Below are 18,754 nucleotides of genomic sequence, written 5' to 3' on the forward strand. Positions count from 1 at the left end.
TGAATTTTTTTTCATCATGTTTGCAAGAAGGCTGAACTTTGTTCAGGCAAAAAAAAAAAAAACTGGATTGTAATTTGCAACATGCTAAATTATTGTAAGATTTCCTTCAACATTCTGTATGACTTTTACTTTAGACTGCGCAAACTTATATTTACAAAATAAAGTAAAAGACAAAACCTTTGCAGTGCTAACTTTTAGCTAACTAGGTCTATATCTCAATGTATGAAATGTAATTACTTCACCATATTTTCCATAAATCTGGTAAATAAAATTCTGAAGGCTCCATGACAATAGATCGAGGCAAATCAAATCAAAATTTATTTATATAGTGCATTTCACAAACAATTGTCACAATACGCTTCACAGACAACCCTGGCCTAAACCCCTACAGGAGCAAGCCTAAAGCAACAGTGGAAAGGAAAAACTGTGACAGATGAGAAGAAACCTTTGAAGGAACCAGACTCAAGGGGGAACCCATCGTCTTCTGATCAGCTCAGGGTATACATTTAAATAACCAACACGGTCAGTCAGCCAACATTCACATTGATCAAATTAGTGGCAGCTAGGTGAAAATCCTAAAATGGCGGTTAAGATGAGGGGCGGGGCTGGGTGACGGCGGGGAGGGTGGAGGTGGTGACGAGAAAGGAGGCTGGACCGCAGCGTTGGGGGAGTCCAGACAACGATATTCTTGGGATTTGGGGCAAGAGCCTCGCTGGCAGCATGGGGAAGAAAACTGAATAGGCCATTAGGGATGTGCAGTTGAACAACAGGGAGTATAATAAAGTATCATTAAGGGGCATGAATTTGGGATTACAAAGTGGCCCAACCAGGAGTAATCTATAGCTGCATAGCTACTAGGACAGGGATTGAGCACCCATGCAGTCAAGAGAGGGAGACAACCATACCTCTCTGTCAAGAGCTAGCCCATGTAAAATGGGGTCACAGCTGATTGACAGGTGACAGTTAGAAAAGGATGCCAGCCCACAATACTCTATGGCTACAGGGTTCTCCCACCCTAACTCCAGACTGTAATTGATTGCAAGTCTGAGCATAAAGGTGCGTTTTTTTAAACCTAGATTTAAATAGGCACTTCTATGCTCAGGCTTATCATTTATACAATGACAGTAGATGACAATAAGCTACATTAAAGAATAACATTTAAGTTATAACCCCCAGTGAAATAACGTGTGGGAAAACAATGCAGGAAGTGCATCCTTTTTTAAATTGATACTTATAATTACGGATGGACTCGATGTTGTTCAGTAATGAGTCAACTAAAAAACCTGATAGAGGTCAAAACCCCGGAAGTGACCTTGAACGAGTGAGCTAGACCCAGGCAACACAGCGTGCAACACTGGAGGCCGACGAGGTATATACTGAAAATTATGAGAATTGACGGGGATCGACACGAGATTCAGATGTGGTCTGAGGAGAAATTGTGGTGTGTTGGACAGAGGTCTTGGTGAGTGAACTTTACGTAGCGACTTGAACTACAATGTAATGATAACATGGCAGGCCATTTTGTTATTTACATTTTCGTCGTTTTTTGTAGCTGTGTACCACCTTAGTGCTAGCTAGCTGCTCATTTTCCCTATATCCAGTTGGCGACGCGCTTAGCCAGAGCGAATTAGCTACAGTGCAAGCCAGACAGCGAATGTGCAAAAGTATTTTTATACAGTCTATGGTGCAACATCACTGAAGAATTACTAGTACTGAATGCAAGTTTACTTCAGCCATAATACAAATACAATACATAATAATACAATCAATGCTAATAATAGTAAAGCAAATTTGAAGTCTAGCTAGCTAAACCCATAGCATGCTATATCAGTCCTGAAGTAAATAACTACCTAACAAAAGTGCTAGTTTGAGCAAGCTGGCCGAGATTTTTTTTTTTTTATGTAAAAAATTTTTTAAGGGGGTGTGGCTTAATAAAAAAAATCAGTCCATTTCTAGCATTGCAGCCCACGAAAGTGTGTTTTTAAGACCCATTAACTTTTGGCTTCCCTCAGCTCTACACAATATTCCTCTTAACTTACAACAGTTGTAATCAGATAAAGATGCTTGGCACTATTAATTGCACAAGCTGGCAGCTCAATCCTCGGTTCTGTTTGAAAACAAGATGGCGTCGATCACAATTCGCATACTGTAGGGGAGAAGAGCGAGCAAGAGTACAATACTAAGAAACTGTATCAGGTTTTTATGTTGGGGACATTATGTCTTCATTAACATTAAAGTTCAGAGTTCACTATAGTTCACTATTTTCAATGGCGCTTCACTATTCAACTTGTGTGTGTATTTTATTTTGCATGTATAATTACTAGTCTACATTGAGCGAGTTATGTCAAAATATGGCCAAATGACGATATAATTGAATTTGAGTGGGCGTGGCGCATCACAAAATTGCTAATTCCAAAACGGTTTGACATTAAGTGATGAAACGTGGTATGTGCATTACCAGTTAGATCAAGACTCCGGCCTAAAGAGTTATCCCAATTCAACCACTTGGTGGCGCCATAGAGATCCAAATATTTACCAATTTAAAAAATCACTACAAACCACAGTTCCCTTGCAGAAGATGTGAAACTTCATACACTAACAAAATGCCTCATTAGGAACATATGTGCTTTATGGGTTGGTGCCATCTTAAATTGGCCACCACTTTGTATTATATTTGCTCATCAAGAGTTCTTCCTAAACCACTGAATGATCCTTATGAAACTCTGTATTTCCTTGAAGGTGTAACCCAACAATACAGTACCAGATTTGGTCGTGATTGTTCACTTGAAGGTACTATGATAGGCAGTTGAATTTGCAATTATTAAACAATTATAACTCCTGCATTCTTTGAACTACAAACTCATGTCAGTAAATGTCCTGCCTCACAAAGAACAAATTTGCCTCAAAGAACCCTAAGACCAACATATTCGATTTTTCACCAATTAGAATCTGCTGAAACCACTTAACAAGTGTGACAAAAATTAACAATTTGCATGAAATTTGGCGTTTTGCATCAACTCACATAACTTTACACAGGTATGATTTTTCTTGTAATTATGTCAAAATGTAGCTGACTTACTATCCAATGAATTTGCAGTGGGTGGAGCTTATCACAAAAACGCTAATGATCCAAGACCATTTCAGAGTTAGGAAAATTGGTATGGGCACCGACAGTAGGATCAAGACTCCAGGCCTGAATGCTTCCCAATCCAACCCCCTGGTGGTGCAATAGAGATCCAAATATGATGAAATATGCAAAAAATCACTGCTGCATCGGACATCAGTTTTTGTATGCAATGCAAGGTTTTAACATTGACATTAACCTTTGATACACACTGGTGACCTTCTTGTGTTTTTCAGTAGAAGGAAATTTAAATAGCATTAATTATAATTAATGTAAACGATCATATATAATTTTATGTGAATGTAGACGCAGTGTCCTCATCACAAGGACATCATTAAAAAACTTCCTGTTCAAAGACATTGCTTAGTTTCCATAGTTATCAGGTGCTACTAGTTAGAAATAACAAGGAGAAAATAAAAATGCACACAAAAACATGGTCCCGGTCTCAGGAGATAAAATTATTCTTTAGCTAGTCCAGCAATGTAAATCTCTTAATACAACACAAAAATTGCTATATAAATAAAAAAAACCCCAACATTTTAGATATTATGTAACATTTATCAAATATAACACTTTCAACAACTCAGAATGTAGGCCTATATTAGCAGTTAATTATATTATTACTAGCTCCTCATTGAGGGGGCTTGTGTACTGGTATTCAGACATTACCACTGAAATATTTTAAAATGCTTTGTAAATAACCATATTATAAATAAACAGGATAATATGTTACGGTAAGCTCATCAAAATACCCCACTGATTCAGGAAGGTAACCAGTGCATACCTGCCACATGTTCTGCCCTAATAATGCACATTATGACTAAACTTAATATTTAAAAAATGTAAAAATCATCTTGTGATGTAGAATGAAAACAGAGAAAATCATGCTGCAGTGTAGTGTGGGGGATGTACAGATTTTAAATCAGTGAAGACAGCTGTCACAATACCATGTATATAACCATGGGACAAAAATGGGAAACTCCAATAACGCTTTTGGTTTGTACTTTGAAATATTCAGTAATCATTATTAATTGCTCAAAATACGCCCATGGCCTATTGAACTCCTTCTCACTGAAATACCAGATGTGTGACTTATGAAGACTGCACAAGTGACATCTGTTTCATGCAAGCACAGAACAAACTTGAGCAAAACAAGAGTAAATATATTTTGAACATTTAAATTTACAAAAGAGCAGCATTTTCACCTCTCAACATGAGAACTTCCGCTTGTTATGAGTTTGACAGGAGTTACCATCTAGTATTATCAGGTGGACGCAACAGGCCTGTCAGCCAAACTAAAGGTTTACCATCTTGCTTTAGTTGAATTAGTACACAGATATCCACTTGTACAAGTGAATGATTCTTAATTAAAGGTAAAGATTCTTTAGACATTCCAGTCAAAAGGTCACTGGTGTGCCTCAAGGCTCATTTCTTGAGCACATGCTATTCCATTTGTTACTGCTGTAAATGATCGTTTTACGCATTATTTGCAAAAACATCTATTTTGTTTTTGCAAAAAATACACAGAACTGTGTATCAATAAAACCATAAATGCAAATTCTACAGGTGCAGAATTTGCAGTGTTTACTTTTTAACTTACTTTCACAAAGCCCTTTGACTAGAGGAATGCAATACTATACATTTATAAAGCTCATGTTAATCAAGCTAATAATATAGGCTATGCCTTAGAACAGCACACATTTAAATGTCAGACGGTACCAATTTTGGTAAATGATTGGGGAAAGCCTGTGCAAACTGGCTGACAGCAGTACCACTTGAAGCAGATCACTTGTGTACATTGCCATTGACTTGAAATCCATGGACACACTGACTTGAGGACACATTACTTCATATTCATCCAGATATGAAGGCGCTTTTTTTTAACACACAGTCCATCATCTTTATGTCACTTGGAGCACCTATATTTGGGTTTTCACAAATCATGATTAAAAAGTTAACAAGCTAACTTTGGTAAATATTAAAAACAAACAAAAATATTCTGAAATATATAGTATAGCCAGTCAGCTCTACAATCAGACTTTGTATGGTGTCCCATATGACTCTATGTCTCAGTTTATCAGGAAGATTGGAGTGTTCCCCAATTTTTTACTCTACCTCATCTGAGTTAATGAAATTATTTTTTAAGTCAAGTCATTACTTCACTTGTTATTCCTCTTGTGAACCAGTTTTTCTACTTTAATGGTAGCTCTGGAGCCAGGAGGACACACCCTTGAGATCTGTGATTTCCTATGTTAAAAGTTCCCGCTGTGTACAGAGAATAGGTTTTCACAAGCCAATGCCAGAATCTGGTTCATTTATTCAGTCACTGCAAGCACATCAACTTCATTGTCTTTCAGGGACCCAAAATTCCCCTTCACCATTATCGTTGAGTGCCTCTTTTCACACCATGCCGACTGACATGTCTGATGTCATGGATGCATGCTTGCTTTGTAAAACTGATTGTAAATCTCCCATTTTACACATAGCCATCTGAATTGAGTGGTCTGAAAATTCTTTCCTTAGCTGATCAATCAGATTTCAAAGTGCAACTGTAATAACGTCTTTAAAAAAAAAAAAGTCAGTTTCAATTAAGACATCCTAAAGAAACATTGTAGGTCTCCTGAAATCAGGATATTACTGCAATTTCATTTAGAAAGTGAAAATATGACAAATGTAGGATTCAAGTGAATGGGTGTCAAACTTGGAACGGCAGGCTACACACATGCTGGTTTTGGCTTCACCCAAGCTTAAGTGGTCAAAATGAATGCATGTAAACAAAATTATCCAAAAATCCAGCAATAACACTGAGCACAGGCCAGCTAGTGTCTCAACGTGATCCATAACTTTCAAAACAAGTAACATGATTCCAAATTAAGCAAATGATAGGTAGCTACCTGAGTGAAGCGCTTAACGCAAAACAAGCATGGTCGGCCCGCCAGAGCTAGTTTGGCACCCCCCTTCTGAACAGAACATGCAAATCCTTAGAATACAGACCCCCTTTAAAAGTCACAACTGGCAGCCCATTTGAACTACACATGACTTTCCCCCCCGACAGGTGGCTCTATCGAAAGCAGAGAACACCTGGGCTCAATTGTAAACACACGAGTCAGGTTTTGATTGGTTCTCTCTCGGTTGCCTTGACTCCAGAGGTATCTTTTCTTTATGTGCGGGAGGGGAGCCTCCCCCTTAATGTAAAGGTGTTTCAGCCCATTATTCAGTAAGTTAAAATGACTAAGGCCAATACAGAGGCTTCACCCGTAAGGTTGAGCCTGCGCTGTACGATTTGTCTCATTTTTCCACAGGTAGAACACAGAAATGCACCTGAGCCTATGATCGGTCTAATCAAAGCAAATTCTGATGCCACCCCATCACCCACAAACAAGGAATAAACAGGAAATCTAAAGTTAAGCAGCTGTACCACACTTCAGTTTTCACATTCAAAATGCTGAAGTACTGAAAGTAAAGCAAGAGATATGTATAGCTCTTGCTTGACTTTCTGAATACTATACTCCTGTATAACTTGCTTCGAATGTGCTCTTGACTTACTACAGGCTTAATCTACAATTTTAAAAATGCCAAATGTAGTCAATTCTACAATGGAGGCAAATTTGATGGAGAAAGGGAGGGGGGGAAAAAAAAAACAAATGATGAAAATTTTACAAGTTTATTTTACATTTCATATGACTAAAAGACTTGAGGAAATGTGATACATAGGTGATTTGATTCCTGGTGGCAGGTTTTATTAGCTGTGCATTGTCAATGTCCCCAACCCTGCGAAAGTGATACAAGTCATACAATTGCCCCACCCCCTCCCCCCTTCACAGCGCCAGCATAACAAGTAGAGTCCTACCAGTCCGAGTGGAAATATTTAACATTTTAACCACAATAATGGGCGAAATCTAAGCAGCTAAAATGGCAGGATCCACATACTGCTTTAGGAAAGAAAAAAAAATGAAAGATGTAAGTTTTTGCATTATAATTACAGAAATTGCTGTTGTGGGTCAAAGCATTTAAACACAAAATGCAAGTTTTTGTAGAGAGAAAACACAAGTCCTCTATTTGACAAGTATGCCAGAGTACACAGAAGTAAATTAACAGACCAAAGATTTAAAAAAAATCACTTTCATCTTTATACTTTAAGAGTCACTTGGAATGAGGGGGGGATGGATAATCGGCTATACAAGCGTTTCAAGAACAAGAATTCAGTATTTGGCCCTGCCTTGTTTACTGGTTTTTTTTTTCTCGTAAGGCATGAATGAATACCTCCTCCCTAATTTCCAATTGTCCATTTAAATTTTTTTTAAGAGATGAGTTCCCAGGGATCCCGTTACAGTGAAGTGAAGAAGTCCCTTTTCAGGTATAAGGCAATCGGCTGCGGCCCCCACTGTTAGCTTAGTGATGGGACCACCAACACTCCGCTGACTCCGGTCTTCAGCCTCCCGAAAACTGACTTCGCTCTGCGTTCAGATGTAAACCTGGGTCAGCGGTATCCGAGGGTCCCTACACATGCGAATTGAATAAGGATTTTTGCAGTTCAATTAATTTTTTTCCTTTTCATTTTCTTTTCTTTTTCTTTTTTTTAAATCCACAGATAAGATACAAAATAAAAAGTCACTATCAAATACATTACCTATTCAAATTAGTTTTATTTGGGTATTCCCTTTGATTCACAACATATAAAATTGCATTCAAAACACAACAAAAGCAACCTTTCTATAGGGAATCTTACACTTTCACCACATCACCCCCTCTTGAGACACACTGAGCTCACTTGCACCGCCTCACACGCCACCCCCCCCTCAAGCTCCCCCAGTGTCCTCATCACAGACGTCACCAGCATCAAATCACATGTTCACACTTACAGGTCGATAACAAGGAGGAAAATAAAGCACACGCCATACAGCATTCACATCAGATAATATAGCAAGAAAGGATACAAATATTCATATCGCTAAACATTCCACTACATTTGTTACTACTTTTAAGCTTGATCATTATACTAAACAGGGAGGGGGGGGAGAGGGGGTATGGGAAGAAGAGACCCCAGGGATCCCAAAGATAGTGAATGTCCTTCAGGTGATCAAACACTCGTACTTGCAAATGCCGCTCCCGTTCGTTCACACTCGCTCACCAAAGCCACAGGTTCTCTTCCCACATCTCGCAGTCATCTGGCGCTTTTTCATCATCATCATCGCACAACCAGTTCTTTCCATCACACTTGCGTTCGTTCATTTGTTCTCTCTCCGTTCGCTCATACTCTCATAGTCTCTCACTCCTGGCCATCAACAATCCCACTCAATGTTCACCAAAAGCGTTAAAACTTGCGATACAGTGCAGACAAAAGATTGGTTTTTGTTTTGTCATTTTTTTTTTTCCATGAAAAGTTGGATAAAAAGGCAACACCCACCGTCTAACACAGTAAATGCGGAGTGAAGCTGCGTTCTTTGATGGCAAAGCATTTACACATGGGGAGAAGGGAACTGAAACTGAGCTTGCTCGAACATTGCTGCCAACGAAGGGCTCCTTCCCGGGAAATTGGAAAAGAGGTGATGAACTGCAGAAGAGATTTTAATGAAGGCTTTTCCGTAAAACTTTTTTTTTTTTTTTCAAAAAAAGAAAACTGCAAACAACCTGCACACAAGGGTTAAACAAACTTCTCTTCCTAATTCATTGAAAATAATCATTACAAAGTGTGGTTGAGAGGGTATTTAAATTTTCAGTGATACTCATGCAAAATCTCTGAAATATCACCATTTACAACATGCATAAAGTATCAGGTGTTTCGCCACATAATGTGGATAAAGACCAGTAACACACAAAAACAAAAAAACAAACTACACAAATAGTGTTGTAGTTTTACCACCCTGACAATTATGCACTTCAACCACTGTACATTAACCTCGTACAGATTTAGTCAAATGTACCAGAACATTCAGCTTTCTTTTACAAAACCAAAGGCAAAAAAGTATTTCAAAAACAGAGGACGTTAGATATGACTAAAAACAAAAATACCTTTCAAAATACTTACCATATCATCTAGAAATGTGAACACTTCATACAAACAGACCTCTACATTCCCCAGCCAGAAGATTTGGACTCCATGCTGGAGCCAAATCCCGAACTGAACCCGCTAGTGGTCCCCGAATTGGAACCCGCGCCCCACCCCAAACTGGCCGCTGTGGTACTGCCGTAGTTGTTGTTGTTGGTAGAGCTAAGGGCCTGGCTCTGCTCGCGTATGGCGCTGGTCTGACCAGAGGCAGCAGTGGTAGAAGTGGTTGTCTGCCCTTGCTGGCTAGCCAGCATACCCATCATGCCCCAGCTACTCTGCAGGGCGGCCTGAGCGGCTGCCATCATCGCCGGGTTTAGGCTAAGGGCCCCGAAATTCACCCCGCTCCCCATGTTGTTGTTACCGCTATTCCCAAGCCCCCCACGACTACTCCCGAAACCCCCGGCCCCGAACCCTCCCGCCCCAAAGCGCCCCCCACGCTCCATCATTTGCCTACTATTATTGTGCTTAGGCTCTGCGTTGGAGATGTGCACGCTGACGCCCTTAATGATCAGGTCCTCTCCGCACAGGGACTGGGCAACCTGGGGATGAAGAACACAGAGTGCATGTGCGCACAGACAGACGCAAAAGGTTAGATTTGTCCATACCACAATATAGGGCTCTACAGTGCTCCCGTTTTAGGAGCGTTTGTTTCTGAAAACGTATTTGTGCCAACAGAAAAAGTAATCTAGGGGCACTCGTACTAATTGGGATGCATTGGTGTGCTCCAAAATGTTCCAAACTTAGGAGCACATGTGCTCCCAGGGGAAAACGCTAGCGTAGAACACCGCAGCACCTGAATTAGTAATGTGAACACACACACCTGGTCATCTGCAAAGGTGACGAAGGCGAAAGCCCTGAAGGGCTTGGGGATAAAGACGTCTGTGACTTCACCGTACTGCATGAAGAACTGCCGCAGTTCTTCTGCGGACATGTCTTCTGTGCACCGGCCAACAAAGACTTTTCTGCTTCTCATTGGCTCATCTGGACCTTGCTATTATTCCGAAATAAACAAAAAAAAGAGAATGATTAATTCTGTGTAGCTCAACACACCTCTCTGACTGCATGCAAAGAATACGACTCATAAACGGGTCCCGTTATAACCTAGCAACCATGCCTAAAAGAAAGTGATTACTTGGACCAAAGAACAGATGGATTCAGCACTGACAATCACAAACTCCCAGTTTGGGAAGTGATGTACCTTAGAGTTGGGAAGTTTACAGTCGCACCACCTGCCGTCAATCATGTGGCGCTGTGACATGACTTTCACTTGAGTTTCGTAGTCTGTAAACCGTACGAAGCCAAACCCTTTGGAATTCCCGGTCTTCACGTCTCTCTTAACCTGCGAGCAATTAAATGGAAAGGGGCGATCAAAATATAGCCACACATTAGGCACAACTTCATTCCAGTTACTGAAATTTCAAACTCAGAGCTGTATGCAAATACACAACAAGTTTAATTTTTAGTTTTAAAGCATAATTTCCAACAAATGTTGAGTTAATTGTTTAAATTCCGTTACCTGCACCATAATGACTTCTCCAAAGGTGCTAAAGTAGTCCTTAAGGTCTTGTTCCGACGTCTTCCAGGGCAAACCAAGGACAATCAAGTCTGAGGTCTTCTGGACACCCCTCTTTATCTTAACAGCAGATGCGGCATCGACCTCGTCCATCTTCCTTTTGTTATCTGAAATTTCAGCGAGCAGCCCTTAGAATTTTCATTCAGCAGATGTTCGGTTACCTTAGGTAGCTAAGGTTACATTTGTGATTAACAAACTTTGCTAAGAAGCTCGACTGAAGAGATTCTAAAACTTGCATTGGATAACTGAACAACCAAACGAATGTGCAAACGTCCAATGGTAAACTAATGAGGGTTTGCGAACCTTTGTTTACGGGCCAGCTAACGTTAACTACAAACAAATCTATCGCACACGGAAGCTATTTACCGGCTCGGATAACAAGGCCTAAACGTGGGATCTCAATCGGCTCCTATAGACGGCCGGAGCTAACTAGGATAATAAAAATAAAAACCTTTTTGCACGGTGATCAGTAGGCTAACAACCACCCGTAAAACAAATAGTTTTATTGCACAAATACTGTACCTTTAGGATAATTGACGACGTAGACCAGATTTCCCCAGTCATTCTCAGGGGCGTGCAGAATGCCTTCAACCAAGCGGACACCACGCATGCACTGAGAAACAGGACTCCGGTAGCGCAGGCCGCACGCTCCGGGGAACTGTGCTGCCACGGTAGATAGCAACACCGTGCCATCGTCCTCAGATGGGATCTCCATCGGCTCCTCATTTTCATCTTCCGCGACACGAATGTATAATTCTGCCATATTTGTTTGATTTGGGCAGTTAGAACCTCTTATACGATCTTATAGCTACGTCAGAGCTGCCTTTGATCGCTAACGTTAGCTCGCTAGCTGGAATTTTAGCTAGCGTAAGCTAATATTAGCAAATGATTATTGTTTTGCAAATTTTAGAAACGCCACGAACACACTTAAACAAAAGAGCAATAATTTGCAATCTACGAGGTAACGGCTTGCAGATCTACAACGTCCTTAGTCGAAAATCTATTTAGAGATAGCGGCCATAAGAAAAGGCCACAGACGCCGACCACGCTTGCAAAATGAATGGCTTCTTGTTTTCGCGCTCCTGCTTTACGATGCCACGTAGGTAACTGGGTCAGTATTTTTGGACCCAGTATGCTGTGGTTTAAAAAAAAATCGGCGTATTAAAGCGTTGCGTGATGGAATTCAACGCAGATAATTTTGGTATCTTTTCTCGAAGGTAAATTAAACAACGAACGTAATCTCCTACTCCTTTCTTCAACCAAACTTCCAAACAAAATGGCCGTTCGTGTGTCATTGAGCGAATTACATCATCGTGTTGGGCGGTCTCATTAGGGTTGAACAAGAAGGGGTGCGCGTAGTTAAATAACTCAATTGAGTGCTATTGATAATGATAAACGAAAGCACAGCATAACAGAAGTACTAATTTAAAAATGAATTTTCATGTGGCATATGCAAAAGCTATATCTGATTTAGTTTACACGATAGAATGTGCTAAAATTTCACAAGTGACATTTGTGGTACATTCAGAGAAGTCATCACGTGACCTGATAATCAAACGAAACTTCCCGCTTGCCGTCTTGAAAAGAATTCATTCATGCTGAACAAAGCGTGTTCTTGCCTTGCATTAAGAATAAGGTGCTTATTAGACATGTGGTGTCCTATGAAAACATATTAAAGCTCATTCAGATCTTATTAGTTATCCTAGCTCCCCGAGTCGAAGCAAACTGGCATCAACATGGTTAGAAGAAAAAATACACACAGCGGCCACTTTTATTTCATTGTCCCTTTTTACAGACCCATCTCAACAACAGTATGCTACAAAGCGGAGGCGCGGCGATTTACTTCCTTTCTGCATTCAGAAGCTTTAGCAATTGCACATTATGGAGCATATAGGAGCGAGGTCACATAGTAGGCTACCAACAATGGAAGTAAAGCGGCATTTGTCTATTTGCTACCCGTTGAATTATATACTTGAAATGCTTCACACTCCTGTGCAAATGTACAAGTGATGCCCCTTCAGTCATTGTGCGTTCATAAATAGGTACGATTGTGTTGTATTGCGTTTTTTGGCACATTTCCCTGTTAACCATGGCGTTAGAATGCTCTTATGAAGAATAGTGAATGTCTAGAGTATATAAACTAAAATAGTACCACAGTGTGTCCGTTTTATTCGGACACTGTAGATCAGTGATTTCCGATGTAGATATATTAAGGCCTGTTTCTTCTTCAAAATGTTGGTATTGAAAACGCATGCTGTTACTGGTATCTTTTAGTTGCGGTTAGTTTGAAAGGCACCTCTTAAGTGCTCACACAGTGTATCTCAACCTGGTTACATTAAATACCTCAGAACAAATGAGTTGTAGCTGTACTTAGTAACTGTGTTACTGTGCCAGTCTTGGCACTAAAAGTGGAGGAGATAAATTCAAAAGGGAGAATGGAGCTCAGCCCTTAACTTATCATGACAGATGTATATGCATATAGAACTGACAGAGGCCAGTTTTAGTGGTTTAGTAGAACTGGCTAGTTCTCAGGCTTTCAGCTCTCTTTAAATCACAAACCTCACCATAACAAAAGAGGACAGGTAAACTGGTCCAGTTGGGAGAATGATTAGTTGAGATTTGTGATTTAGTGCATTATAAAGCCTGTGCTGTGTCTGGGCTGTGGCTGTCCAGCATCTGGGCTGAGCAGGTCTGGCCTATGGAGCTGTACTGAGACTTTGGTGATATTTCATAAAAGATAGATGTATGGTAGGCTGACCACACATCAACCCCCCCCCCCCAAATAAAATTCTCCTTTTGCGTACCAAAGCAATCTGTGCAGGTGGGGTTTCTAAATTTATTAACATGTTTGATATGGTTTTGCTTGTTCTGTAGACCATATATACACAAGCAAATAGCCCTAGTATTATGTTCATAATGCTTGCCTGCCTCTGTCCTCTTTTTTTGAAATCCAATATATTTGGTCACCCTAATGCCGGGCTACTCAACGTCAGGTCCTGCGAGCTGCAGTGTCTACAGTTTTTTGCTCCAGCCGTGGACACTGAGAACGGCTGAGGCCGCAATTAAGGGCTGTTGCAAGATATTTGATATATTGAAGTATCTTTTTTTATTTTGAGTGCAGGCTACTTTTTTTTTCTTTTCCTAGCCACGGGCTAAACCATCTGATATCACCAATGCCTGAACAAAAGCATGGTTGGAGCTAATACCTACTGACACTGTGGCCTGCTGGACCTGGAGTTGAGTAGTGCTTGCAGTCTTAATGTATGGCAGAAACCGTGGAGCTGGACTTCCTGGGCCTTCTCACAGTTAGCACAGTTAGCATGCTATAAGGGAGTAGAGTTCTTAACATGTTCTGCTATTGAATCTTATTGACAGGAGCTTTTGTTTTGCTGGTGATCTCATAGTGGCCCTTATTTTTGGGATTGAATGCATTACACAATGTCAACAACTACATTTACTTTTTTTTAAAGAAGTATTAATTCTCCATTAGACAAAATGGCAGGTAATAAAATTGTCTGTGAAATGACAAAATTATTTTAAATGAAAAGAAATGTTCAATAACAGCAAGGGTTATTTAAGAGCAGGAAGCAGAGTACACTTTATAACAGCCCTGACAAAGGCAGCTTGCTGCTGAAACATTGGTGATAAAACCTTATTGTAGTGAACAGGGTGTGTGGCCATTCTTTATAAGTTTAACTTGCATGCCCTTTGGTCTGTACCTCACCAAAACAGGGTGTGTGTTTTTCTATTTAACATTTTATAGCAGCCAGGAGATTTCAAGAATTACTCTCCTGAGCTATACCAGTAAAACAACACTATACAGTATATATATGAAAACAATGGCTACCTTGGAAATAAGATATAGCATTCACATAAGAAATGCTTAAGTATTGAAAAGCAGGAAAAAATAAAAATATGCAAGCAAATAAAAATTTTTGAATTCCAGAAACTGAAGAGATTTCTAAACTATTAAAAATGGAGTAAATTGATAAATAAAGAAGTTCCTGAGGTTAGGTCTGTGATAAAATAATTTCCAATGCAAAAGACTGATTGAGGAAATATGCATCCTGTGCAAACTACTGGAATCTTCTTCCTTTTCTTACATAAAAAAAAAAACAATTATTTTTATAGCTGAAACTTTCTTGCATTTTTAATCTATGAATAGCTTTGCATGTTTTTGTTTTAACAAGAAGCAGACCTACATTTTGAATAAAATTAGTCATTATTATGGATACAGATCAAATGATCAGCTACCGGCTGCTACCTTGACTCTCACAATCTCATTAACATTGTGATCAGAGTTTGGAGGGGAGTTTTCACACCCCTCTGCGCCTCTTGTAGATTTTCACAGCTTTTTTGAAGAGCCTATGTAATGTCCTGTTCTCACTTCCACCTGCAGTCATATGTGATATTCTTAGACAAACACAGCTGACAGAAAATGCTTTTAAATTCCCCCCTGCTCCTCGCAGGTCTTGTCACAATGCTCAAAGAGGACGATGGATCCTAAAGCGATTTTCATAATTTTCATGTAAGTATATTCTTCTCCAGTCTATTTCAGATGCCATTTGGTGCCATTTTGTTGACTCCGTTTGCATTAGCTTGCTTCTCAGGGGGCTGTTACTGTACTCAATCAACACTAATGCCCATTAAAAAAAAATGCTTGTGGTCAAACGCTTCATTCTGACAGGCTGTAAATACAAGTTCCCTTCTGCATCAGACAGGATTTTCAAGACACAAATGTGTATTGCTTATGTGATATAGGACGGAGTGTAGCACAGTGGGTAAGGAACTAGACTTGTAACCGAAAGGTCGCAGGTTCGATTCCCAGGTAGGACACTGCCGTTGTACCCTTGAGCAAGGTACTTAACCGAAATTGCTTCAGTATATATCCAGCTGTATAAATGGATTCAATGTAAAATGCTATGTAAAAAAGTTGTGTAAGTCGCTCTGGATAAGAGCGTCTGCTAAATGCCTGTAATGTAATGTAATATATGCCAATATTGGAGTGCTAATGTTTGAGATGAAATGTGTCCAACACATCTACAGTGTTGGTAGACGTTGACGCCTAACTTCAACTAGTGATTTTGAAGCTTAACTTCAGCTAGTGAGTACACTGCTTATATTTTGTCTGTTTTTGTTTGGTTGTTTCTCTGTGAGCAGCATATCTTTCTCTGTTTCCCGTAGGCTCTTTGCGTTTCCAATCAGCGCACGTTATCTGACAGTTAAGAAGAGAGACCTGATAGGTGACTCGCCTCCAAATATAAAAGGTACTACATCTATGTCATTGCTATATTTTCAGTTAATCATTCTTTAAAAAGTGGTTTGTTCACTTAAACCGGAATATAATACATTGATTACATAAAATTAATTAAAAATTCTATTTAATTGAGTGTCACATGGAGACGAAGAGAGTATGGCATACTTATTGAAATGAAATAGACTTCGATAGAATTTCTTAGATTTTCAATATAACCAACCACTAAAATGTACAACAATAAATAGTGTGTAAAGTTTGAGATTTTAGTGAAGAAACCATTTAAAAGAAGGCAGGGAAGGAGTTTGTTGGCTGAATGATCAGGCTTGTGGAGGTTTCTGTGGTTGCTGACCGAGGCACAACTTCTCTCTCAGAGGGAGATGTGGAGTGCTTTTCTGAGTACATGGAACTCTGGATCCACAGAATGAGGATAGAAGGGCTGAGACTCTGGCTTTCCGGAACCCTGAGAATTCCAGGTGAGCCGTTCGGCTAAATAACAGTCCCTCACAAACACACAACGCTGCACACGCGGAGCGCCTGGGGGACTGCCGTCTGATCACCGACAGCCGGCCCGTTTGTTCTGTCGTTCTCTGTTTTCCAAATGTTTCGTCTCTCTCTCTCTCTCTCTCTCTCTGATGTTCCTTAGTCAGTCTGGTGTCCCTGGATCACCTGAACCTGCAGCTGTCTATCTGTGGATACTCACTGCACAGAGATCCAGAGAGAAACTACGTCTTCAGAGTCATGTACAGCGGCTGTTTTGTCCAGCTGGAGGTGAGATGGCTCTCTCTAACTGCATAGTTTCAATAGCTTCAAAGCTGTGTGTGCAGTGCACTTACCAATGGCACAGTGCAATGGCACAAGTAATATTCTAACCGTTGTATTTTATACAGAGAAAATGATATGTTTAAACTGTAATGCATTCTTAAAATATCCTTAACATGAATGATTAAAGACAGCATCGAGGGGTCCTTTTTTTTTTTTTTTTTTTACAAAGCATGTAAAGTTCAGTGGCCACAAAAATTAATGCAAAATGTGTAACTGACAAAAATACTTTGAGAGAAAATGAGCTTTTTTTGTTTATTTATCTTTTTTAGTATATTTGTTTATTCTTGAATGAGTCCAAATGATTGTTCTGGCTGAACCTAATATTCGATTGTGAACTTACGTGATCTGTGTATGGACAGAGTGTGAATGTGCAATGGTGAAGTACAGTAAGTTAATCACAGGACACTTCCTCTTGGATTTTTTTCTCAGCATGGCAACTATGTAATAGTGCTGAATTTGTCGAAGCGAATCAATAGGTTTGGAGGCCGAACCAGCAGCTTTGTCATGAAATGTCCAGAGGTTATTCCGCCTACTAGTGGTGAACACATTTACTGCGACCCCAACTTCATACAGGTTAGACCAAACCTATCATTTGCTGCTTTGATAAAGACGCAATACATGAGAAACTGTTGGATATTGCAATGTAAATATATATATTTTCCACAGGTAACCAGGCAAATTCCACTAGATAGCTGGAACAACAAGGTAAATTTGTATGAATGATATGTGAATTAATTTGAGGAGTTAATTCACTGATTGAAAAATTATTTTAAAAATGTATTTAATTAACTTAACTAAACTTAACAAATCATGTATTAATTCTGCTGGAATTCAAGCACCTTAGTGAAGTGCAATGCTGGGATTTGGTTCAGATCCCTCAGCTTGTTGTCTTACTGACGCTCCAGCTTATATAGCTGTGTCCATAGGTGTGTATATTCATGCATGCATGTTTGTGTGTGTGAGCGAGTATGTGTGTTTGTTTGTGCATCTTGTTAGAATGACACATGTGAGTTTTAGCTAGATGATTTGTAATCTGATGCACTGGCGCTATATTGTGTATCATGCAGCTCCAGTGGTCTCTGGCCCTGAGAGGGAAGCTGGTGGTGGCCCTGGAGGATGCCAGCCTGGTCAATCTGAGTGCTGAAATCAACGGCTCTGACATCACTGTGCAAGGAAGGAGAGACGTTATGACCTTAGAGGCGGTGAGGCACATCTCAAATTCTATTATGAACAGTGAGAACTTACATTATATTGTGGCACAAAACAGGTTTGGAGAAAATAGTTATAGAATTACCTTTTTGTTTTTCCCTTTCTTTTTTATTGATGCTTTTACTGTTTACAGTTGAATTGAGACAATTCAAAATACAAACTCAAAGGAAATATGAAAAGAGTGGTTAAAAAGAATTCCCTGGCATTATAATATCTTCGTCTGTGACAACAAACCTGTAACTATGTATTTTTGATAGATTTAAAATTTTCGCGCCCAATTCTCATTCAAGAATTTTCATTCAAATTTCCGCACTATGGAAAATTCTGGAATTGCACATGCGTGAGTAGATCATGCCATCTTGTGGCGTAAAAATAAATCGCAAGTGAAAATATATGCCGCTGTATTTCTCCCCCTAGCGGCATCAGGACGGTCATGAAAAATGGATGTCCATATACAATTTCCTGACCTGGCATCTGTACTGGAAAGTATTGCTCATAGTCATCTAAATTCACTCATCAATCAAGGGTGACACCAGAAAGCACTAGACAGTTATTTAGAAAGAGAAATTTCCACCCTATAAGGATACAATTGACCTATTTGCTACATACCTATTTTTTTGTAACTGATTGCGCATACAGTAATTTGGATTTTTCTGTAGAAATGAATCTTTTTTTGCAAGAACTATTTGACTGCATGTACATATGTCATGATGTTGTATT

At 39.7% G+C, this 18,754-nt stretch overlaps 2 protein-coding genes across 5 annotated transcripts; one reads left to right on the plus strand and one right to left on the minus strand.

Moving 5' to 3' along the window:
• The first annotated feature begins 1,314 nt into the window (after positions 1-1,314).
• LOC135235051 (uncharacterized) lies at positions 1,315-18,176 on the plus strand. Its single transcript, XM_064300249.1, has 9 exons — positions 1,315-1,462; positions 15,216-15,274; positions 15,931-16,013; positions 16,375-16,476; positions 16,647-16,771; positions 17,255-17,398; positions 17,492-17,530; positions 17,893-18,027; positions 18,168-18,176. The coding sequence occupies exons 2-9, from the start codon at positions 15,243-15,245 to the stop codon at positions 18,174-18,176; spliced, it is 669 nt and encodes a 222-aa protein (XP_064156319.1). The 5' UTR covers positions 1,315-1,462; positions 15,216-15,242.
• tardbpa (TAR DNA binding protein a) lies at positions 6,775-12,039 on the minus strand. Of its 4 annotated transcripts, none has more exons than XR_010324366.1 (7): positions 11,269-12,035; positions 10,690-10,853; positions 10,372-10,512; positions 9,994-10,164; positions 9,628-9,712; positions 8,532-8,678; positions 6,775-7,581 (listed from the first exon to the last, which is right to left on the minus strand). XR_010324366.1 is itself a non-coding variant. In XM_064300837.1 (6 exons), the coding sequence occupies exons 1-6, from the start codon at positions 11,507-11,509 to the stop codon at positions 8,584-8,586; spliced, it is 897 nt and encodes a 298-aa protein (XP_064156907.1). In that variant the 5' UTR covers positions 11,510-12,035; the 3' UTR covers positions 7,751-8,583. The 4 variants fall into 4 exon arrangements, 2 of the variants coding, with proteins under 2 accessions (XP_064156907.1, XP_064156906.1); XR_010324365.1 differs by having other exon boundaries at positions 6,775-7,624; XM_064300837.1 differs by lacking the exon at positions 6,775-7,581 and having other exon boundaries at positions 7,751-8,678.
• Positions 18,177-18,754: the final 578 nt, after the last annotated feature.

The sequence above is a fragment of the Anguilla rostrata genome, chromosome 11 (genome assembly GCF_018555375.3).
Source record: "Anguilla rostrata isolate EN2019 chromosome 11, ASM1855537v3, whole genome shotgun sequence".
NCBI lineage: Eukaryota > Metazoa > Chordata > Actinopteri > Anguilliformes > Anguillidae > Anguilla > Anguilla rostrata.

What these genes read in the sequence shown, in the direction of transcription:
- tardbpa (XM_064300836.1), bottom strand. Translation starts at nt 11,509, where the DNA reads ATGGCAGAATTATACATTCGTGTCGCGGAAGATGAAAATGAGGAGCCG. An exon ending in CGTCGTCAATTATCCTAAAG is followed by an intron (nt 10,854 to 11,268) that starts GTACAGTATTTG and finishes CTGAAATTTCAG; the next exon opens with ATAACAAAAGGAAGATGGAC. An exon ending in GAGAAGTCATTATGGTGCAG is followed by an intron (nt 10,513 to 10,689) that starts GTAACGGAATTT and finishes AATTGCTCGCAG; the next exon opens with GTTAAGAGAGACGTGAAGAC.
- LOC135235051 (XM_064300249.1), top strand. Translation starts at nt 15,243, where the DNA reads ATGGATCCTAAAGCGATTTTCATAATTTTCAT. An exon ending in CTCGCCTCCAAATATAAAAG is followed by an intron (nt 16,014 to 16,374) that starts GTACTACATCTA and finishes CTTCTCTCTCAG; the next exon opens with AGGGAGATGTGGAGTGCTTT. An exon ending in TAGATAGCTGGAACAACAAG is followed by an intron (nt 17,531 to 17,892) that starts GTAAATTTGTAT and finishes TGTATCATGCAG; the next exon opens with CTCCAGTGGTCTCTGGCCCT.